At 42.7% G+C, this 15383-nt stretch overlaps 1 protein-coding gene and 1 long non-coding RNA gene across 3 annotated transcripts in view; one reads left to right on the top strand and one right to left on the bottom strand.

Moving 5' to 3' along the window:
* The window catches only part of LOC119476717 (MAM domain-containing glycosylphosphatidylinositol anchor protein 2-like), a 312808-nt gene that overhangs the window by 124656 nt on the left and 172769 nt on the right, over window positions 1–15383 (bottom strand). For both annotated transcript variants that reach the window (XM_037750166.1, XM_037750167.1), the window contains exons 4-5: window positions 13039–13178; window positions 1389–1563 (exon numbers count right to left, since the gene is read on the bottom strand). In XM_037750166.1, coding sequence (XP_037606094.1) covers window positions 1389–1563; window positions 13039–13178 — 315 coding nt within the window. The remainder of the gene's footprint in view (window positions 1–1388; window positions 1564–13038; window positions 13179–15383) is intronic.
* LOC119476719 lies at window positions 6103–15294 on the top strand. The gene is made up of 3 exons (XR_005204094.1): window positions 6103–6113; window positions 11079–11081; window positions 15140–15294. It is a non-coding gene; the product is annotated as an uncharacterized LOC119476719 (long non-coding RNA).

The raw sequence follows: 15383 nt of genomic DNA, 5'->3' as shown, positions 1-15383 counted from the left end.
AAGGCCTTCCACAAGCTTTTCTAAACAAGTTTCAACTCCGCAACCTTTGCCCGTGTCAGTCCAAATAAACAGATACAAGGATGCGGCTCACACACGGAGAGAGAGAGAGAGAGGAAAGAATAAGACGGAGACAGGAAAGAAAATATGGGCAGAGGAGAGGAGAGGCCTGTAACAGACAGAGGCCAGTGTTCCCACTCTATAATGCATCAAATGAACATTACTGGAAAACGTGTCATGGATCTGCTCCAATACCTCTTTCTTTCTTTCCTTTGTGACTGAAAATTGGAGGTTGGCAACAAATTAAGAGAGAGAGGTCATCGATTATGTTAGATTTATATTAGATTTAGTTTTACTCTGCAGTTCAGCATATAAAAGAGAGCAGGGATTGAGTGCTACTGAGGGAGTGGAGACTGAAACAGTTCTGAAAATTTAAAGAGGCGGCTTACAGATCTTTGAAAGGCACCAAACATGATTTCAAATGTATCTCAGCAGAATTTCTTGAAGTTGAAACAGTCAGACTAGAGATCTGCCCTTGATACAGACGATAACAATACACCTACATATGACTCATTGGATATAAACTCCCACTTGTCGGAGGTTGTCGGGGCGGTGATGAAAGGGCAGCGACTCCCTTGTCTCGCCTCTCTTCGAACCCCCCTCGCAAGGTGAAACGGGACAATCAATTTCCGATCAATAAAAACGATAACACAAAATCACACTTTGCTGTGACGAATGCTAATGAGCCTTCAGCGTTTTGTCGCACAGATACTTTAAAAATAGAGAGGTTGCACTTACAGTCGATGGCTGTGTCGGGATAATAGAAGCGTTTTAGCTTAATTAACATTCTCGGGAGAGCGCAGGGGTCTCTTTGGATGCTCTCGCCACGAATAACTACATTTTCAGTGAAAGCAGAAATATGGAACATTGCTATATTGGGCTGTAAAGTTTCATGTTGTTACACACGGATCAGCACTAATCGTCTGTGCTGCAGCTGTCTCTGTTCATAGGTTGATTTTCTGCATTTAGGAAATGCAAAACATTTCTTTCCAAGCACTTTAAATTGATTTCATACTAAAGCATACATACTGGTTACTATTGACAGGGTAACTGTGCTGGAAGCTGCACCACAGTATGTTTTACTGCTAAGAGACTGACTTTGTTTCATAATCAGAACTGTGAATAGAAACCTTTTTCAGGGTCATTGCTGTCTGGATTGTGTCCTAGCAGAGGATTAGGAAAGAGAAAATGCGACACCATGGCACAGACGCAGACTCTGATAGTCACACCTTTGGGCAACTTACCATTTTCAGTCTGCCTCATTTAGATGTCTTTGTAAACCAGAAAGAAGAAACAGAATAACAGAGGGATATTTTTTTCATCACACTTACAGTAGACGTCCACCCTGATTGACTTGATGGCAGGCGATCCGAGGCCGTTCTCAGCCTTGCAGTAGTAGCGACCTCCCTGGGTCCTCAGGATCTTTGAGATGTGCAACGTCTCGTTGAACACACTGGAGTCCTGGAAGCGGTCCGACACGCTGCCGGCTGTCTTGGTCCACCGGATCTGGGAAGAACAAAGAAATGACTATACTTCCAGATCTGATTTACAGTGAGGCATCCAACACAGCTTGAGGTAGGAAGTAGATATACAGTAAATCAAGATGATACAGAAAATCCTTCAAATAAAAGCTGGTACTCAAATACTAGGCATACTGGCATGAACAGAAAAAAAGGCCAGACACTAATACAGACCTAGTAAAAAAAACACTCAAGGGGTGCAATTACCTTCACTCAAATAGCCTATATGGTAAATTCAGCATCATTTACAGTTCCACTGCGCTAATTTCACCAGTACACCAGTCTATAGCTCTGACTTTCAACAGAAATATTTTATGTTCAGTTTCTTTCCATCGCTGTAGAAGCTACCCTCAGTGAAACCCAACACACCTGCACATTTTTTTCAAATTCAAAGCCAGGAGGATTATGCTCTTTTATCCACTGGAAGGAGGTTTTTAATGTGAAATGTGTGTTTGCTTTATTTTCTCAAGTAAGAGAACAGGTAAGCATGAAGGAAGGGTTGAGACTGCATTAACAAAAACAACTGATTCCAGTTACTGTGTCTGACTAAGAAATAGTCCGCCACATAAGCCTCCATAAAACCATAATGTGCTGTTTTATTTTACGGATTAAACAAACAAGCTACAATGTGTTAATAAAGTGAGCTTTAGAGGTGCTGGTAGGTAGATTTTGTCACCTTTGGACAGAGCCAGGCTAGCTGTTTCTCCCTGTTTCCTGTCTTTATGCTAAGTTAAACTAATCTGCTGCTGTCTGTAGTGTCATATTTATCTTCAAAAACAGGAGCCGATCAGAAAACAATCTAATGAAAGATAGCTATAAAACAGAGGAAATTAGAAATAAAGGCCAGTCTAAAAGGAGCCTGTTTCACTCTGTCGTTGAGGTAAATAAAGGCCAACATTTGATAATTTGCAGAAGATTAAAAAGTTACTGTATGCATGTTTGCTTGTATTTAATGCAGTGCACAGACCACTGATGAAGAACATCCTGCTGTAATGTTCTTTTGTGAAATGTCCCCGTACAAAAAGGAGGACTTGAGAGCTAAAAATCTTCCTCCAACCTCCCTTTTCCCTCTATTCTACACAAGACTGACACCAGCGTGGCCTTCTCAGCATGAGTACCTTTCACTAACTGATGAGACCCAGTTAGCCCGTGGCATTGAGGTGTAATGAAAGGTGAAATAGTGTTACCCTCCAACATGAGGTTGTAATTGACTCTCCATCATCTCCCGTCTTCTGTCCTCATTAAAGCATACAGCATGAACAGGTACTGTGACAACTCTGGCCTGGGGGGCCACACAGCCAGAACTACGGAGCATAGAGTTCCATTCAATCCCTCATCCTAAGAGAGCCATAGATGGACTGGCTTTGCCTGCAGAACCTCACATATCTCTGTCTAGGCAGGGAGGGGGGGATATGAATTAAAATCCAATATCTCCACACTGTATGGTGATAGCATCATCTCGGCTACTGATAACATCCCATTTTACAGAGATAGCATCAGATGGAACAGGGATATCGCCGCATGGAGGGATGAAGATTGGGTGCTATCTTGGGAGATAACCGTTGTGCTGCATCTAGCTGCGGGGTTTTTAACCATGGCGACTCCAGCCTGAGGTTACAACAGCTTGAAGTTTGGTCATTTTCCAAACAGATGGGAGGAAGGAAATGAAAGGGTGGACCAAAAGTTGATAATGTTGCCTTATTCCAGAGGCTTCTTTTGGGTGGGCCTCTGGGCTAGAGGATGACAAGAAGGGGAATTCACATGCAGCGAAAGTTTATCAGAGGAGTTTCAGATTCTCTGTTTTGCTGGGGGTGTTTACTGTTCAGAGTGGCAGAAATAAATTAGCTACCTGGAAACTCAAAGACTGTGTGTGCGCTGTATTTCTCCCTTTCATCGACCTCTTTCTCTGGAAAAAAAAAAAAATAGTCTGTAGCCAGACTGCGCTTCTGTCCCATCCCTTTATACAGCCTTTAAGTGGATATATTGCCATTAAAAATAAATGCCTGTAAATGAATACACTGCGCTGAAAAGGCTCCACTTGGCCTGTTTCAAATGCATCAAGAGACATCGAGAGAAAGCACTCCATGAAAAAAGCCCCAACTCAGCAATTGATCGGGTGCTAAAGCCCCACTGTTAGGAAATCTGGCGCCCTATTATAACAGTTAGGGACATCATGAGTTCAGCAAAACAAGCCCCAAAGTTAAATAAGTTATGATTATAAATTAGATGGAGCAAAGTTTTTTGAATACTGTGTCGCTCTCCTCCAGTGCTCCGGATCCCCCTCGTGCAAATACAAAGCAAGCTGGTTTATGGCGACCTCGGCAGAATTCAATATTCTCCCAGCTTATACCCCCAGTCATTTCCTTTGCCTTTTGTGTAAAGAGCTTTGAGTTTTAGGAAAGCGCAGTATCAATAAGTGCATTGTTGGAGTGACACTAAGAAGTGGGTATTCAAATAACTCTTCATATTTTTTCAAAAAAGGAAAGCGCCGCTGTTTGTTTCATGAGGGCAGCCGACCACATTATTGGTGAGCTTTCAACTTTGCCTGTACCCTGAAGCTATTTCTCACTCCTCCACTCCTTTGACTTCTCACATCTGAGCACCTCTACCCACAGGGGGAGTCCTGAAGTATGCCTGGTGAGAACAGTTTGACCCTCTTCACTCTCCTCGGCGCAATGCAAATACTCTTGATCTGAGAGGAGCTGGCGGATTTGAGCAATATGATAATTGCTGCTCCTAGCTCACTGACGGCATGGCTGGCTTTTTTTTTGGCTGTTTTTTTGCTGCTCCTTTCTCATTCCTCAGCTGAAACTCGTAAGTATACACTGGGGAATAAGTCAAACGGCCCAAGATGTACCACCCAGACGCTGTTTTATGGCAGGAATTTATTATTCCCCGTCTGGTCCCTTGCAATTTTGTGCATATATTACTACCATGAAAAGCAAATGGGGTCGGGTTTTCATGTTCACCTCACATAGTTTAGAAAAAAAAGGTTGTGCACATTTTGCATATTCTATTTTTCAGTGGTTGAAGCAGTATTCAGATCCTTTACTTTAGTAAAAGTACTAATAACATAATGTGAAAATACTCCACTACAAGTCAAAGTCCGGCATTAAAAACCCTACAAAGTAAAAGTATGTAAGTATTATAAGCTAAATGTACTGAAAGCAGCAGTGGGTAGAATAAAAAAAGTTATTATTATTAGTTACGGGCACTATATCCTGACAGTAGTGCATGAGACAGGTAATCTGAAAAAATCATGGGCCTCTGTGTCCTCTGGTGCCCCTAATGGCATCTGTAAGATTTCACAGACTGGAGGAAAACAACCAATCAGAGCCGAGCGGGAGCCTGCCGTCTCTGAGCAGCTGTCAATCACTCGAGAACTCCGATCAAACGGTCAAACTAGGCAGCGCTGATCAAATATGAATCAATATCCTGTTACTGTAATGCCTATTTCTCACCTCAATTGTAGTGGAGTAAAAAGTACAATATAATATATACCTCTGAGATGTAGTGGAGTAGAAGTATAAAGTAGCATGAAATTGAAATACTCATAAGTATAAGTACCTCAAATGTGTACTTAGGTACAGTACTTTAGAAAATATACTCCACCACTACTATTTAAAACAAAACACATCAAAAACATGACACCATTTAGTCCCACAGGGAAAAGCAGCAATAGTAACCCCATTCCTTCTTAAATCAGACATCCCAACAGAGAGATCAACATTTGCTTACAAGCAAAGTAAAAGCTCGTCTAGATCGGTATCCAACCGAAAATCCCAGCAGTGTTTGAGACCACACATGCTGCGATGTCACGGCAAGAGCTAATTAAAATGCACCCAGTGTCTGTTGTTATGCAGGGATCATATGCTGGAGCACGCGTCTTCGGTGAATCTCCCATAATGCCTGCTGTGACGTTTCCCTCTCCCTAACAACAGACTGGTTTCTAATTGCTTGCCATCTTTTTCTTTTTCCGGCGCCGATGGCGGACTGTGCCGCTCAGTGGTGCAGCCAAGTGTGGCTGAGCATGACAATCAAGCGATCAGAAGAAGCAACGGGGGGTCCAAATCACCAAATTGGGAGTGCAAAGACTCTACAGGTCTATATTAGAAAGTACTGGCCCTTGTAAAAAAAAAACTGGTAGACAAGATAAAACACGCCGCAGTGAAGTCTTTGATACTAAAATCAAAATATCGAATAGGAAACTCACACAGATGAACATAAAAATCTTGCCTTGGTGGTTGAACTACATGTGGTATGTTTGAGTGCTGCATTTAAAGTCACTTCTAAGACAATGGAGAGTAAATGACAGCGGGTGCTTTGGACAGAGCGTAGTTCAAGGGGAAGCTCTGCCCCTTCTGATACTGCAGTCTGTGTGGAAAACAGTGCAAAAAATAGAAAGTTAAATCATTCATTCAAAAAAGCACCATCTGCTAAAGACACCAGCACTGTAGGCTAACTGTCATGGGAGCATCCAAAACAGATCACATACTCCAATTGGTCTGTATAAAGTGAAATGTCCCAGGGCCCGAGGTCAGCTTGTTTGTACTCGCTGACCCGTGGCGCCGCGAGTTGAATCTATCCAGCCAATAATTGAAACAAAAAAAAAGGTGTTTGCAATGTGGCGTTGCTGGCTATTGGAGGGAGCCTGGTACTCAAACAAAGTAGTGTGGACATAATGGATGGAGGCCAGGGCAGGGCAGGGGAGACAGGGGCAGATGGCTTCATCATCAGGGACTCTTTGATGTCAGTTCACGGCATCAAAGACAATGAACGGAGCTGGAGGACAGTGACCATGAAAGTATGAACAGATAAAGCTGTATGTATGTATGTGGAGTTCTGCTACAAAGAGAGGGTGTGACTGATAAAAAGACAAAGGGAAAGGGTTTAATATCATCTTTGTATTTAATGGAGGCAGGGCTGAATCTAATATTTAGTTTCACTATTGATTATTCATTAATTGTCTGATGGATTTTTTTTAATCCTTTCATCTATAAAATGTCAAGAAAACAGTGAAAAATGCTCCTCTCAAGTTTCCAGAAACCTCAGGTGACATCTTCAAACTGCATTGATATTCAATTTCTATTGATATAAACAGAGGAAAACAACACATTTTCACATTTGAGAAGCTGGAACCAGCTGTTGCTTAGCAACTCTGCTTGATAAATGACTCACTTATCAAAATTGTGGTAGATTAACTTAATGGTCTTCGACCAATTGATTAATCGTTTCAGCGGTAGAGAGAGATAGAGAGAGAGACTGGACATGTTAAGGCCCTGACACACAAAGCAGACGGTCGGCCGCTGGACAGTTTGGGGCCGTTGGTGAGCGTGTGTCGGCCTAGTTTGACCGTGTCGGAGGCTTTTCGGCCAATTCAGCATGTAGAATCAGCAGTGGAGCCCGTCGGTGAGAGAAATCACTCTGATTGGCTGTTCAGCTTAAACAAATCAGTGCCCGAGAAGAGAAACGGGAGTGAGGAAAGCAACGAGTAAAGTCAAGAGGGCACACACACACACAAGGCTCTTCTCATTTTTCATCTTCATCTCATCTGATCACTCTAATACACGGATATTTTCAAGTGGTGAGTGAGAGTGGTGTGAAAATGGTCGGCAAACGCCGCTTTGTTTCATGTATCATAACAGCGACTTCCGGTTTCCCTTTTTGAATGATGAATACAGACTACCACTACCTGCTGGTAGGGAGAGTTACTTCCTCCCACGCAGGTGCAGAATGTACGTGCTAACTGGCCGGTTGTAGTTTTTGCGGTGTGTTCAAATGCAACTTCTCGGCCAAGATAAAAGTGATGTGATGCGACGCAACGGTCGGTCTGCATCACCGTTAGTTCTTTGATGTCAGCTTGGTGTGTCTAGGCCTTTAGTCTTCTATAGACATGGAGAGTAGGGAGAAGCAACGGCATCAAATGAGATTTTTTCAAAAGGTATGCGTGTCTATATATTTGATAGACTATGCAACTAATTATTTGCATTGTCAGTTAATCGATTTATTCCTTTTCCACCTAATCAATCCTTTAATCTATGTTGTTGTTTGTCTTTCGGCTGCTCCCATTAAGGGTTGCCACAAATGGATATGTGGTCCGATTTGGCATAGGTTTTACACCGGATGCCCTTGCTGATGCAACCCCCGCCAGGGGAGAAGAGGATACATGTTTTGGTGGTGGAAGGAAACCACAAACCCAGGAGGAAATGGGGAGAACATGCAAACTGCCATGCCCAGACTGGGGATCGAACCTTCTTGCTGACTGCACCTATATTATACCTATAATATGTCCGAAAGGGAAAAATGGTCATCACAAGTCACCTTCTAAACATCAGCATGTTAGCATTGCCACTGTGAGCATGTTGACTTAACATTTAGCTCAAGGCCGCTAGCATGGCCACAGATACTTCGTCTTGTTGTTTGATAAGTGGCGCAAACAGTTAATTGATTATCAAAACTGTTGTTGACTAACACTCTGTTGTTTTGTCTTGTGTCATAAATTTCCTTTACAGTGGTGCGCTTTCACCCCTCTCAGCAGGTCAGGGAGGGACGGCCGCTCGGTGTTGGAGGATCCCCTCGTGGGAACTCTCCCCGGGGCTGGCTGGCCCTCGCTGGCCGTATTTCCTCCGTGGTGTTGTGCCGCGACCGGCTCTAGGTCGGCTTGGAAAGGCCACCTTGGAAGGTGGCGCTTTACAGCACCAATCGCCCGGACCTCGCCGCATAGTGCTCTCTGTTCTGTGGGAACGGACTGTCCTGAGTGCGGCGATGTCGGCAACGCACCTGACCCGTCTTGAAACACGGACCCCGTCTCATTTATCATGCTTTGTGGGCGTGACTTTTTTTGCCATGTCATCACCATTGTGTACTAGAGTACAAAGTTCTTCATACATCTAGCCTCTGAATTTTTTATGCATTTAATTTAAAAATGTTGGCTACAAAATGTTCTTTTTAAATGCATGATGTTTCCAAAGCTACTGAGTAATTGTGTTAAATAATCGGAATCATGACTTTTGCCAAAATTGAGCAGCCCTATGATGGACTACTTTTTCAGAAGAGGAAGCAACAGAGCAAGAAGAAAATGGACTTGCTAGTGTTTTACACACAGATGAAAAGCGAGAGTGAGTGGAAAAGCACTGGCCACATCTAAGATTTTCCGTCTTATTCTTCTCCTCAGAGAGCCAAGTTCCACAAATCCTCCCAGTGACCTCTGCACTACACTTCTATGACAATTTAACTTCATTGCCCCCAGAACCTGCCAGACGCCAGCAGTCCCAGTCTTCCTGCACAGCCCTTAGTAACACCTTGAAATGCCAAACCCACGAGGCAGAGCGGAAAAAGCACACATTATACGGTGTGCTGGTGACTGACAGGAACATATATTTATTTGACAATTAAATGGGAAAGCGACAAGTGTTGAGTGTGTGTGTGTGTGTGTGTGTTTGCGTGTGAGTTTGGATGCGCGTACGATTTTATTATTAGAAAGCCTGTGTTTTTTTCCTCCCTCCGAGGTGAGTGGGCAGATGTGCACGGGGCCGACAGAGAGGCCCACTGTGCGGAAGCTGCTGCCTGGTTGGACAGAATCCAGAGACTCCATCAGTGGGAGGGCCTGAGGGGCCTCTATGTAATTTAAGAAGTGTGCACATTGATAGACATGCAAAGAATTAAACGGTGGCGAAATTGCCAAGCGTGGCCCCATTTACTCCGTGGTTGGTCCTTTGTGGTGCTGATGTTGTACTTGGCACAGCACCCCTCAGTCTATGTATCATCACGGGAGCTGGTAGTATCTCAAAGCCGGGCGAAGATACGCAAATCTGGACAGTAATGATGAAAAAAGCAATTTTGTGATTTGCTAATGCAGAACTAATTGAAGCCATTTACAGTGATCGAGGAGTGTGACTTGGCCCCCTGTGATATTGTGGTGCAGATGGAGAGTGTGGTTTAACTTATTGCTGGTGTGGAAGTTGTTTAAGGAAACAAAATTGAGAATGATTCTGCAGACGGGAGAAACTACTTTCCCGTTAATCTTCGGTGTGTAGATCATAGGCGGCTTCAGGGGCGGGCTTAAGGGGCTTAAGTCCTGAATGTTTGCAGCAAAGCCCAGAATCTTTCACTGTTCATCACGCGTTCATCAGGTAGTTTCTGCACCACTCAACCCAGATCATAGCAGCGTAGGAATCAATGTGTTTTGAATGATGTGGTCAGAGCGAAGCGCTGACGGAAGGCAAAACAGAGCCCCTCCCCCCTCCACCTTTTTGCTCAGCCCATTTTAGTGGCCTGAAGGTCGGGCAAATGAAGCAAAAACACAGAGCAAGTAAAGGTGCTCTATATCCATTAATATAGCAGCAAACAACTATTGTCTATGTAAAGATATAGAGGAGTAACATCTACCTGAGCAGAGAGTGAAGTCACTCTCCCTCTGTCTATGTTGTGATCCAAGCTTCTCCGTGCCTTATTGACATCACCGGGCCGGCCGCGTGTGTTTTTAGTGCATGTTAGTGCATGTGAGTGTGCCACCACTGGCTAGCTCACGGCTGCAGCTATTGCTCTCATACGGCGGTTACAGTTGATAACGCCATCGGTCGCGGAAGCGTAGCACCCATACTCCAGTTCCCCTTTAGTTAACGCCGTAAGCTCCGTCAGCTTTTTTGCCGTTGTTTCCACTGTTAGCTCTGTTAGCATCGTTAGCTGCGAGCCACTAGCTCAGCCACCACCATGTTGACAGCCATGGTGATGCAATAGAAACGCTACCAATCTCACACCTTTAAGTTGTATAAGCTTTAAAAACTGTTAACTCAATTTGGTAACTTTACCATAAGTATTACAGTTGGAAGCTCAGTGTGTGTGCACGTGCATTGTGTGTCTATGTGCACGTGTAGACTGATTGTAAAACGTAAACACGATGTGAGAAAGCAAGTCCTGGACGTGAAAGTATCTCAGAAAGCTGAATGAGATAACAGACGTCACCTTGCCGTCCCTTGTAATGATGCTAGTGATGATGCTGAAGTGTTCTTCTGCCCGGTCTAACCTGCAAACCACTCGCCCCTACTCTGGTCAGGTCCGTGCAGAGTTTTCAGACGTATGTTTTCTGCAAAAAGCAGCCAATAAAAAGTGAAAGAGCAAAATCTGGGTGACATCAGGTCTTTTTCAGAGGAACCAAAGTGTCAGTAACATCTTAGCTTATAAGAATGATCTGTGATCAAAGACAAGCAAACAATTATCTCCCTTGTTATCTGTAAATTGTGGAGCATTAATGTTTAAGATAAGATAAGAAAGAATTATATTAATTTGTGCCAAATATGCTCAGTGTAGTTTACAAACTAACACCACCCCCCCTTTTTTTTACAAGTGGATCAGGAGTTATTATTGCATGGGTTGTTCTAACATGGACACCATTTATATGCAAACATTGCCACATCATGCCCAACTGATGTGAGCTGTGCAGTCAACAGACTGAAAGAGAGGACACAGAGCCTCGAGGGAAGTTTTAAAATAGAATATCAGACAGTTGGTTGAAAAGTAGCACCTTACCTATTGATTATTTTCTATTCATTTTCACATTTATTTTGAAAATCTATCGCATGTATCAGATTTACAGTAACTAAAATAAAAAATAAGATATCTTTTTTAAAATCAGAAACAAAAAAAATCTGAACTGTATGATACAAGTTTTGTATGATCTGGTTTTGAGGAAGTTAGCAAACACATATAGCACACATTTTGCAGCACCAAGGCCTATTTGAGTGTCCATATAGTATGTGTATGTCAATGCATGCATATGATATACTAATAGAAATAGAGTATGGACATTCATACTGTCTGACAAAACCAAAAGTCCCTACCAAAGGTAAAAACCAAAATGTGCCCATGTCATTAATCAAGACAGGACAGACTGAAAGTGCACTACAGTACAACCTTTTACAAAGAGCACTGATTACTTTTTCCCCCACATATGCTCTTGAAAGATGAAGAAACTCAACTCAATTAAAAAAGGGGAACTTTAGGGGGTGAAGAAAAGGCTCGGAACATGCTCTGAGAATTAATATTTAACTGTAATGAAAAGATGAGCTGTTATTGCCGTTTCAACTTAGCCAGTGTGTTTCCGATGAGGTCGCGTACCCTTGTGTTTTTCCACCAACATCACAAAACCAGCCGTAGGTCTGCTGCCACCCCAGATAACCTCGTCGGCTTCCGAAACCACTCAGAGTGAGTGTGCGCTGCCCCCCCGGTCCCATGCCACTACCGGAGGGGGACACAAAGCTGACACATCCCATAGTCTGGGGAGACACAGCCGAGACCCGCTGTGCCAGGGGATCTGAGCGAGTCTTATAATGACTCTGTTTCAAAGGAGATCCTGCCTCTCCTGCCACAGCCATGCAGGGCTTTTGATCTCCAACACTCCTCTCTCCCCAACTCGCTCTGCTCTGTTTTTCAGAAAAATTCTAATTAAGAAGAAAAGACAGAGATGATGAGTGCGAAGTTGTCCCCCCTCCCCGACGACTAGAGGAGATGAACAATGTGTCTGAACCTCGCGCTAATTTAAGAGGCCTCACCTTTTCAATTGGAATATAAAAATCAATACGCTCCTTTGCTTTGGCATCCAGAGGGGAAGTGTACAAACTAATGGCCCTGCCTATCGATCAAAAGGTGGAATTATAATAATTAATGTAAAAGAGCTCAGCTCTGACCGAAGATAGTGCCGAATTCCGGCGTATATTTTTGGTATCCGGCAAATTGGAAACAACATTCGGTAAATGTTCGAAAGGTTAGTGTGTGCAAATCCTGCCCGGATTAATACGGGGAACAAAATGTGATGGTCAGGTCATTTGTGGCAGAGCTGACATTTATACCTGCGTGGATCAAGTCAGTTGGTATTTAGAGGAAATCTTGTTTCTGTCTTACTTTTCATAATTTTTTTTATACACTTTCTTGTAAGATTTGGATGAGAAAAGCAAAAAGTAGAAAGCACAACAAGAACAAATTAGCAGCCTATTTTTCTTCAGAAAAAAAAAAGGTGGAAGGGTTTTTAATTAGTTCAGATCACAACAGTAAATAAAGAGTTTGAGAAAAACTCTCTCTCAGATGCCGAGGGACCCATGTGCATTCGCATGACCCTTTTCACTGTGGCCTGTTTTCATTGATTCCTTGTTGTTTTGGCAGATGTTACAGCTGTTTTTGTTTCTGCATTCTCATTAGGAAGCTTTCATTATCAACACACAGGTGCACAACGCAACCTAAACCATCAATAATTAAAGGATTAAACTTTTAAGCTGGTTTAGTGCAGAGGTACGTGGCGTGCCGCTCAATGGCGCCGATACAGAATTAAAAGACAGCAGCTGAAGGAGAGTGAGGAAAAGGAGAAACAGACTAAATTAGCAGCTTGTCCCGTGATTCCCTCGTGTGGCTATTTTCGTCCGCGCTGTCAGTTTAAAGGGCGGACGAAAAAGGTAGTGAGCTCCTTTACCTGAGGTCGAGGATGCCCCGTCACCAGACAGGTGAGCTCCAGCGTCTCTCCCTCTCTGATGGTGTAGACTCTCTCCGTGTGCCTCTCCTCCTCGACGTTACAGGCGTGCCCTGAGTGGATAATGCGGACGGTCGGAGGTGCTGCGGAGAGGGAAAAAAGCACAAAGCGTGTTGTTAGCATTCTGGTCCTTTCTGAAGGAATGAGTAGTTTAGCACAACAGATTGTGTATTGATTAAGAGGTCGTCTCACTGACAAAAAAGAAAAGAGCATCCTCCAAAGCGTCATGGCAACGTTTGTACCGCACACAACGGAGACGCACAACAAAGGTATTTGTATGAGGAAACATATTTTACTTTTATAGCATTCACTTTGGTTTAGCTTTTCAAACGTTGCTAGTATATCAAATACAAAGTGGAGGGAAGCTACTTTGGGAAAATGATTCACTGCCTGTGTAGTTTTTTTTATTTGAAGTAACTTGTGAGAGTAGCACTTTCACAGACGTATGCTACTGATAGGCCTCGTGCTGCCAAGTGTGTTGTCGAACACGGTTTAAAAAATGGTGCGAGAACGGTTTCTCTTTTTTAATCTTGAGCAAATCAGTATCAGGGCGGGAATATTAGGTAATATGAGGGCGGCGGGCCATGGGGACTTGGCTCGGGAACCGGAGGGTCATCAGTTCAAGTCCCGACACGGACCAAGTACGGAGTGTGGACTGGTAGCTGGAGAGGTGCAAGTTCGCCTCCTGGGTTCTGCAGAAATGCCCTTGAGCACGGCACAACCCCGTAAAACTGCTCCCCGGGTGCTGTATAGTAGCTGCCCACTGCTCCTAATATACTAGGATGGGTTAAACGCTTTAGCTAGTTTTCACTGTGTGCTGTGCTGTGTACAATGTGTGACAATAAAATTGGATTCACATTATTTACATTTACATATATACAGTATGTCAACTATGTTTTGTTTTTTTTCCCAGTAAGCAGCATTAGTTAGTGCACAAGATGAATGAATGTTTCTTTTTTAAAATTTGCACTAACAATGATGAAAAATGGAAAAACAAGCAACATGTTTTTACTGTATTTGTCTATGCATGGATGTAAATTGGTCGCATAACAAGAACTAGAAAATCATGCTATTAGTTTGCACTACAAAGTAATGCAAGAACACTTCATTACTATGCAGCCTGAGCATGCCCCAGCATTTTGATAGGCTCTTAAAGGCACAATGCAACATTTTTCTTATTGAAAAATCAAAAGCACAAAGTAAGACAAAGTAAACCAATCACACTGAGATGAATTGACAGGTCTTTTAATACAGTGACAACACATCTAAGCTAATACTGAGATAGATTTAAGTTGCCTGGTGCTACTTCAGCAGTAATATTACCATAAGAGGAGTCAAAAGCCCACACATTGTTTCATTTTTTCATTTATTTCTGTATTTTCGAGTCGATATTTGACCTTGTGAGCCTCTACAATACTTGCAGACCTTTTCTGATGCACCTTGGCTCCAGTCCCACTATCTAAATTACAGTTTGGAGGAAAATGATTCAGTAGTTAAGTAACTAATCAGCATCAGTCCACTTTGATTCAAAGTGACACTCACTTTGCATCTTAACCAAATTACCCAGTGTAAGCAGCAATAATTCAAAACGCAGTGTCAAGTAGATGACCAACTGTGAACGATTGATGGTAGGCTGCAAAACAAGTAATTTCTCTCATTCTCTCTCCTTATCCTCCTCACTTCCTCGCCATGGGAAACTATCAGAATGAATTTACAACTCAGTGTAATTACATGCCAGAAGGGTTTCATTACAGAAACCTTACACATGTAAACAAATACACTTTGAAAAAGAAGAAAAATTAATCAGTCATGGCTCAAAAACATAATTCTATTTATTATTTATTCAATGTATATGTCTTAAGATGACTTCAATATTAACCTAAATATACTCTCAACTGTAATTAAACCATATGGAGAGAGTGGTTGTCCGTATTTAAATTGGTGGATCTCTTATTTTGGAACAGAATTCACCATTTAGTGTCTGGAATACAATTATTTGGGTTTCAATATTTGATGCTATTCGAAGCTTTGCGGCGCGGCGCAGACGCTGCTGACGCACTACTGTACTCACATGCACCTCTATACACAACAAACAACGATATCCGTCAGAGAATAACTAATAATAATTAATGTTGAATATGAATAATGAATAATGTTATAGGATTATTCCTTATTTCATGGCATATTTTGGGATTTATATACTATTATTACATACTTACCTATTACAAATATTTAGAAGACGAATCTTTCGAACAGTGATACGGAGGTTGAATACCATGGCAACGGCC

The sequence above is a fragment of the Sebastes umbrosus genome, chromosome 18 (assembly GCF_015220745.1).
Source record: "Sebastes umbrosus isolate fSebUmb1 chromosome 18, fSebUmb1.pri, whole genome shotgun sequence".
In the NCBI taxonomy this organism is placed as follows: Eukaryota; Metazoa; Chordata; class Actinopteri; order Perciformes; family Sebastidae; genus Sebastes; species Sebastes umbrosus.
The sequence above is the reverse complement of the archived record's forward strand: the minus strand, read 5'-3'. Positions and strand labels throughout refer to the sequence as shown.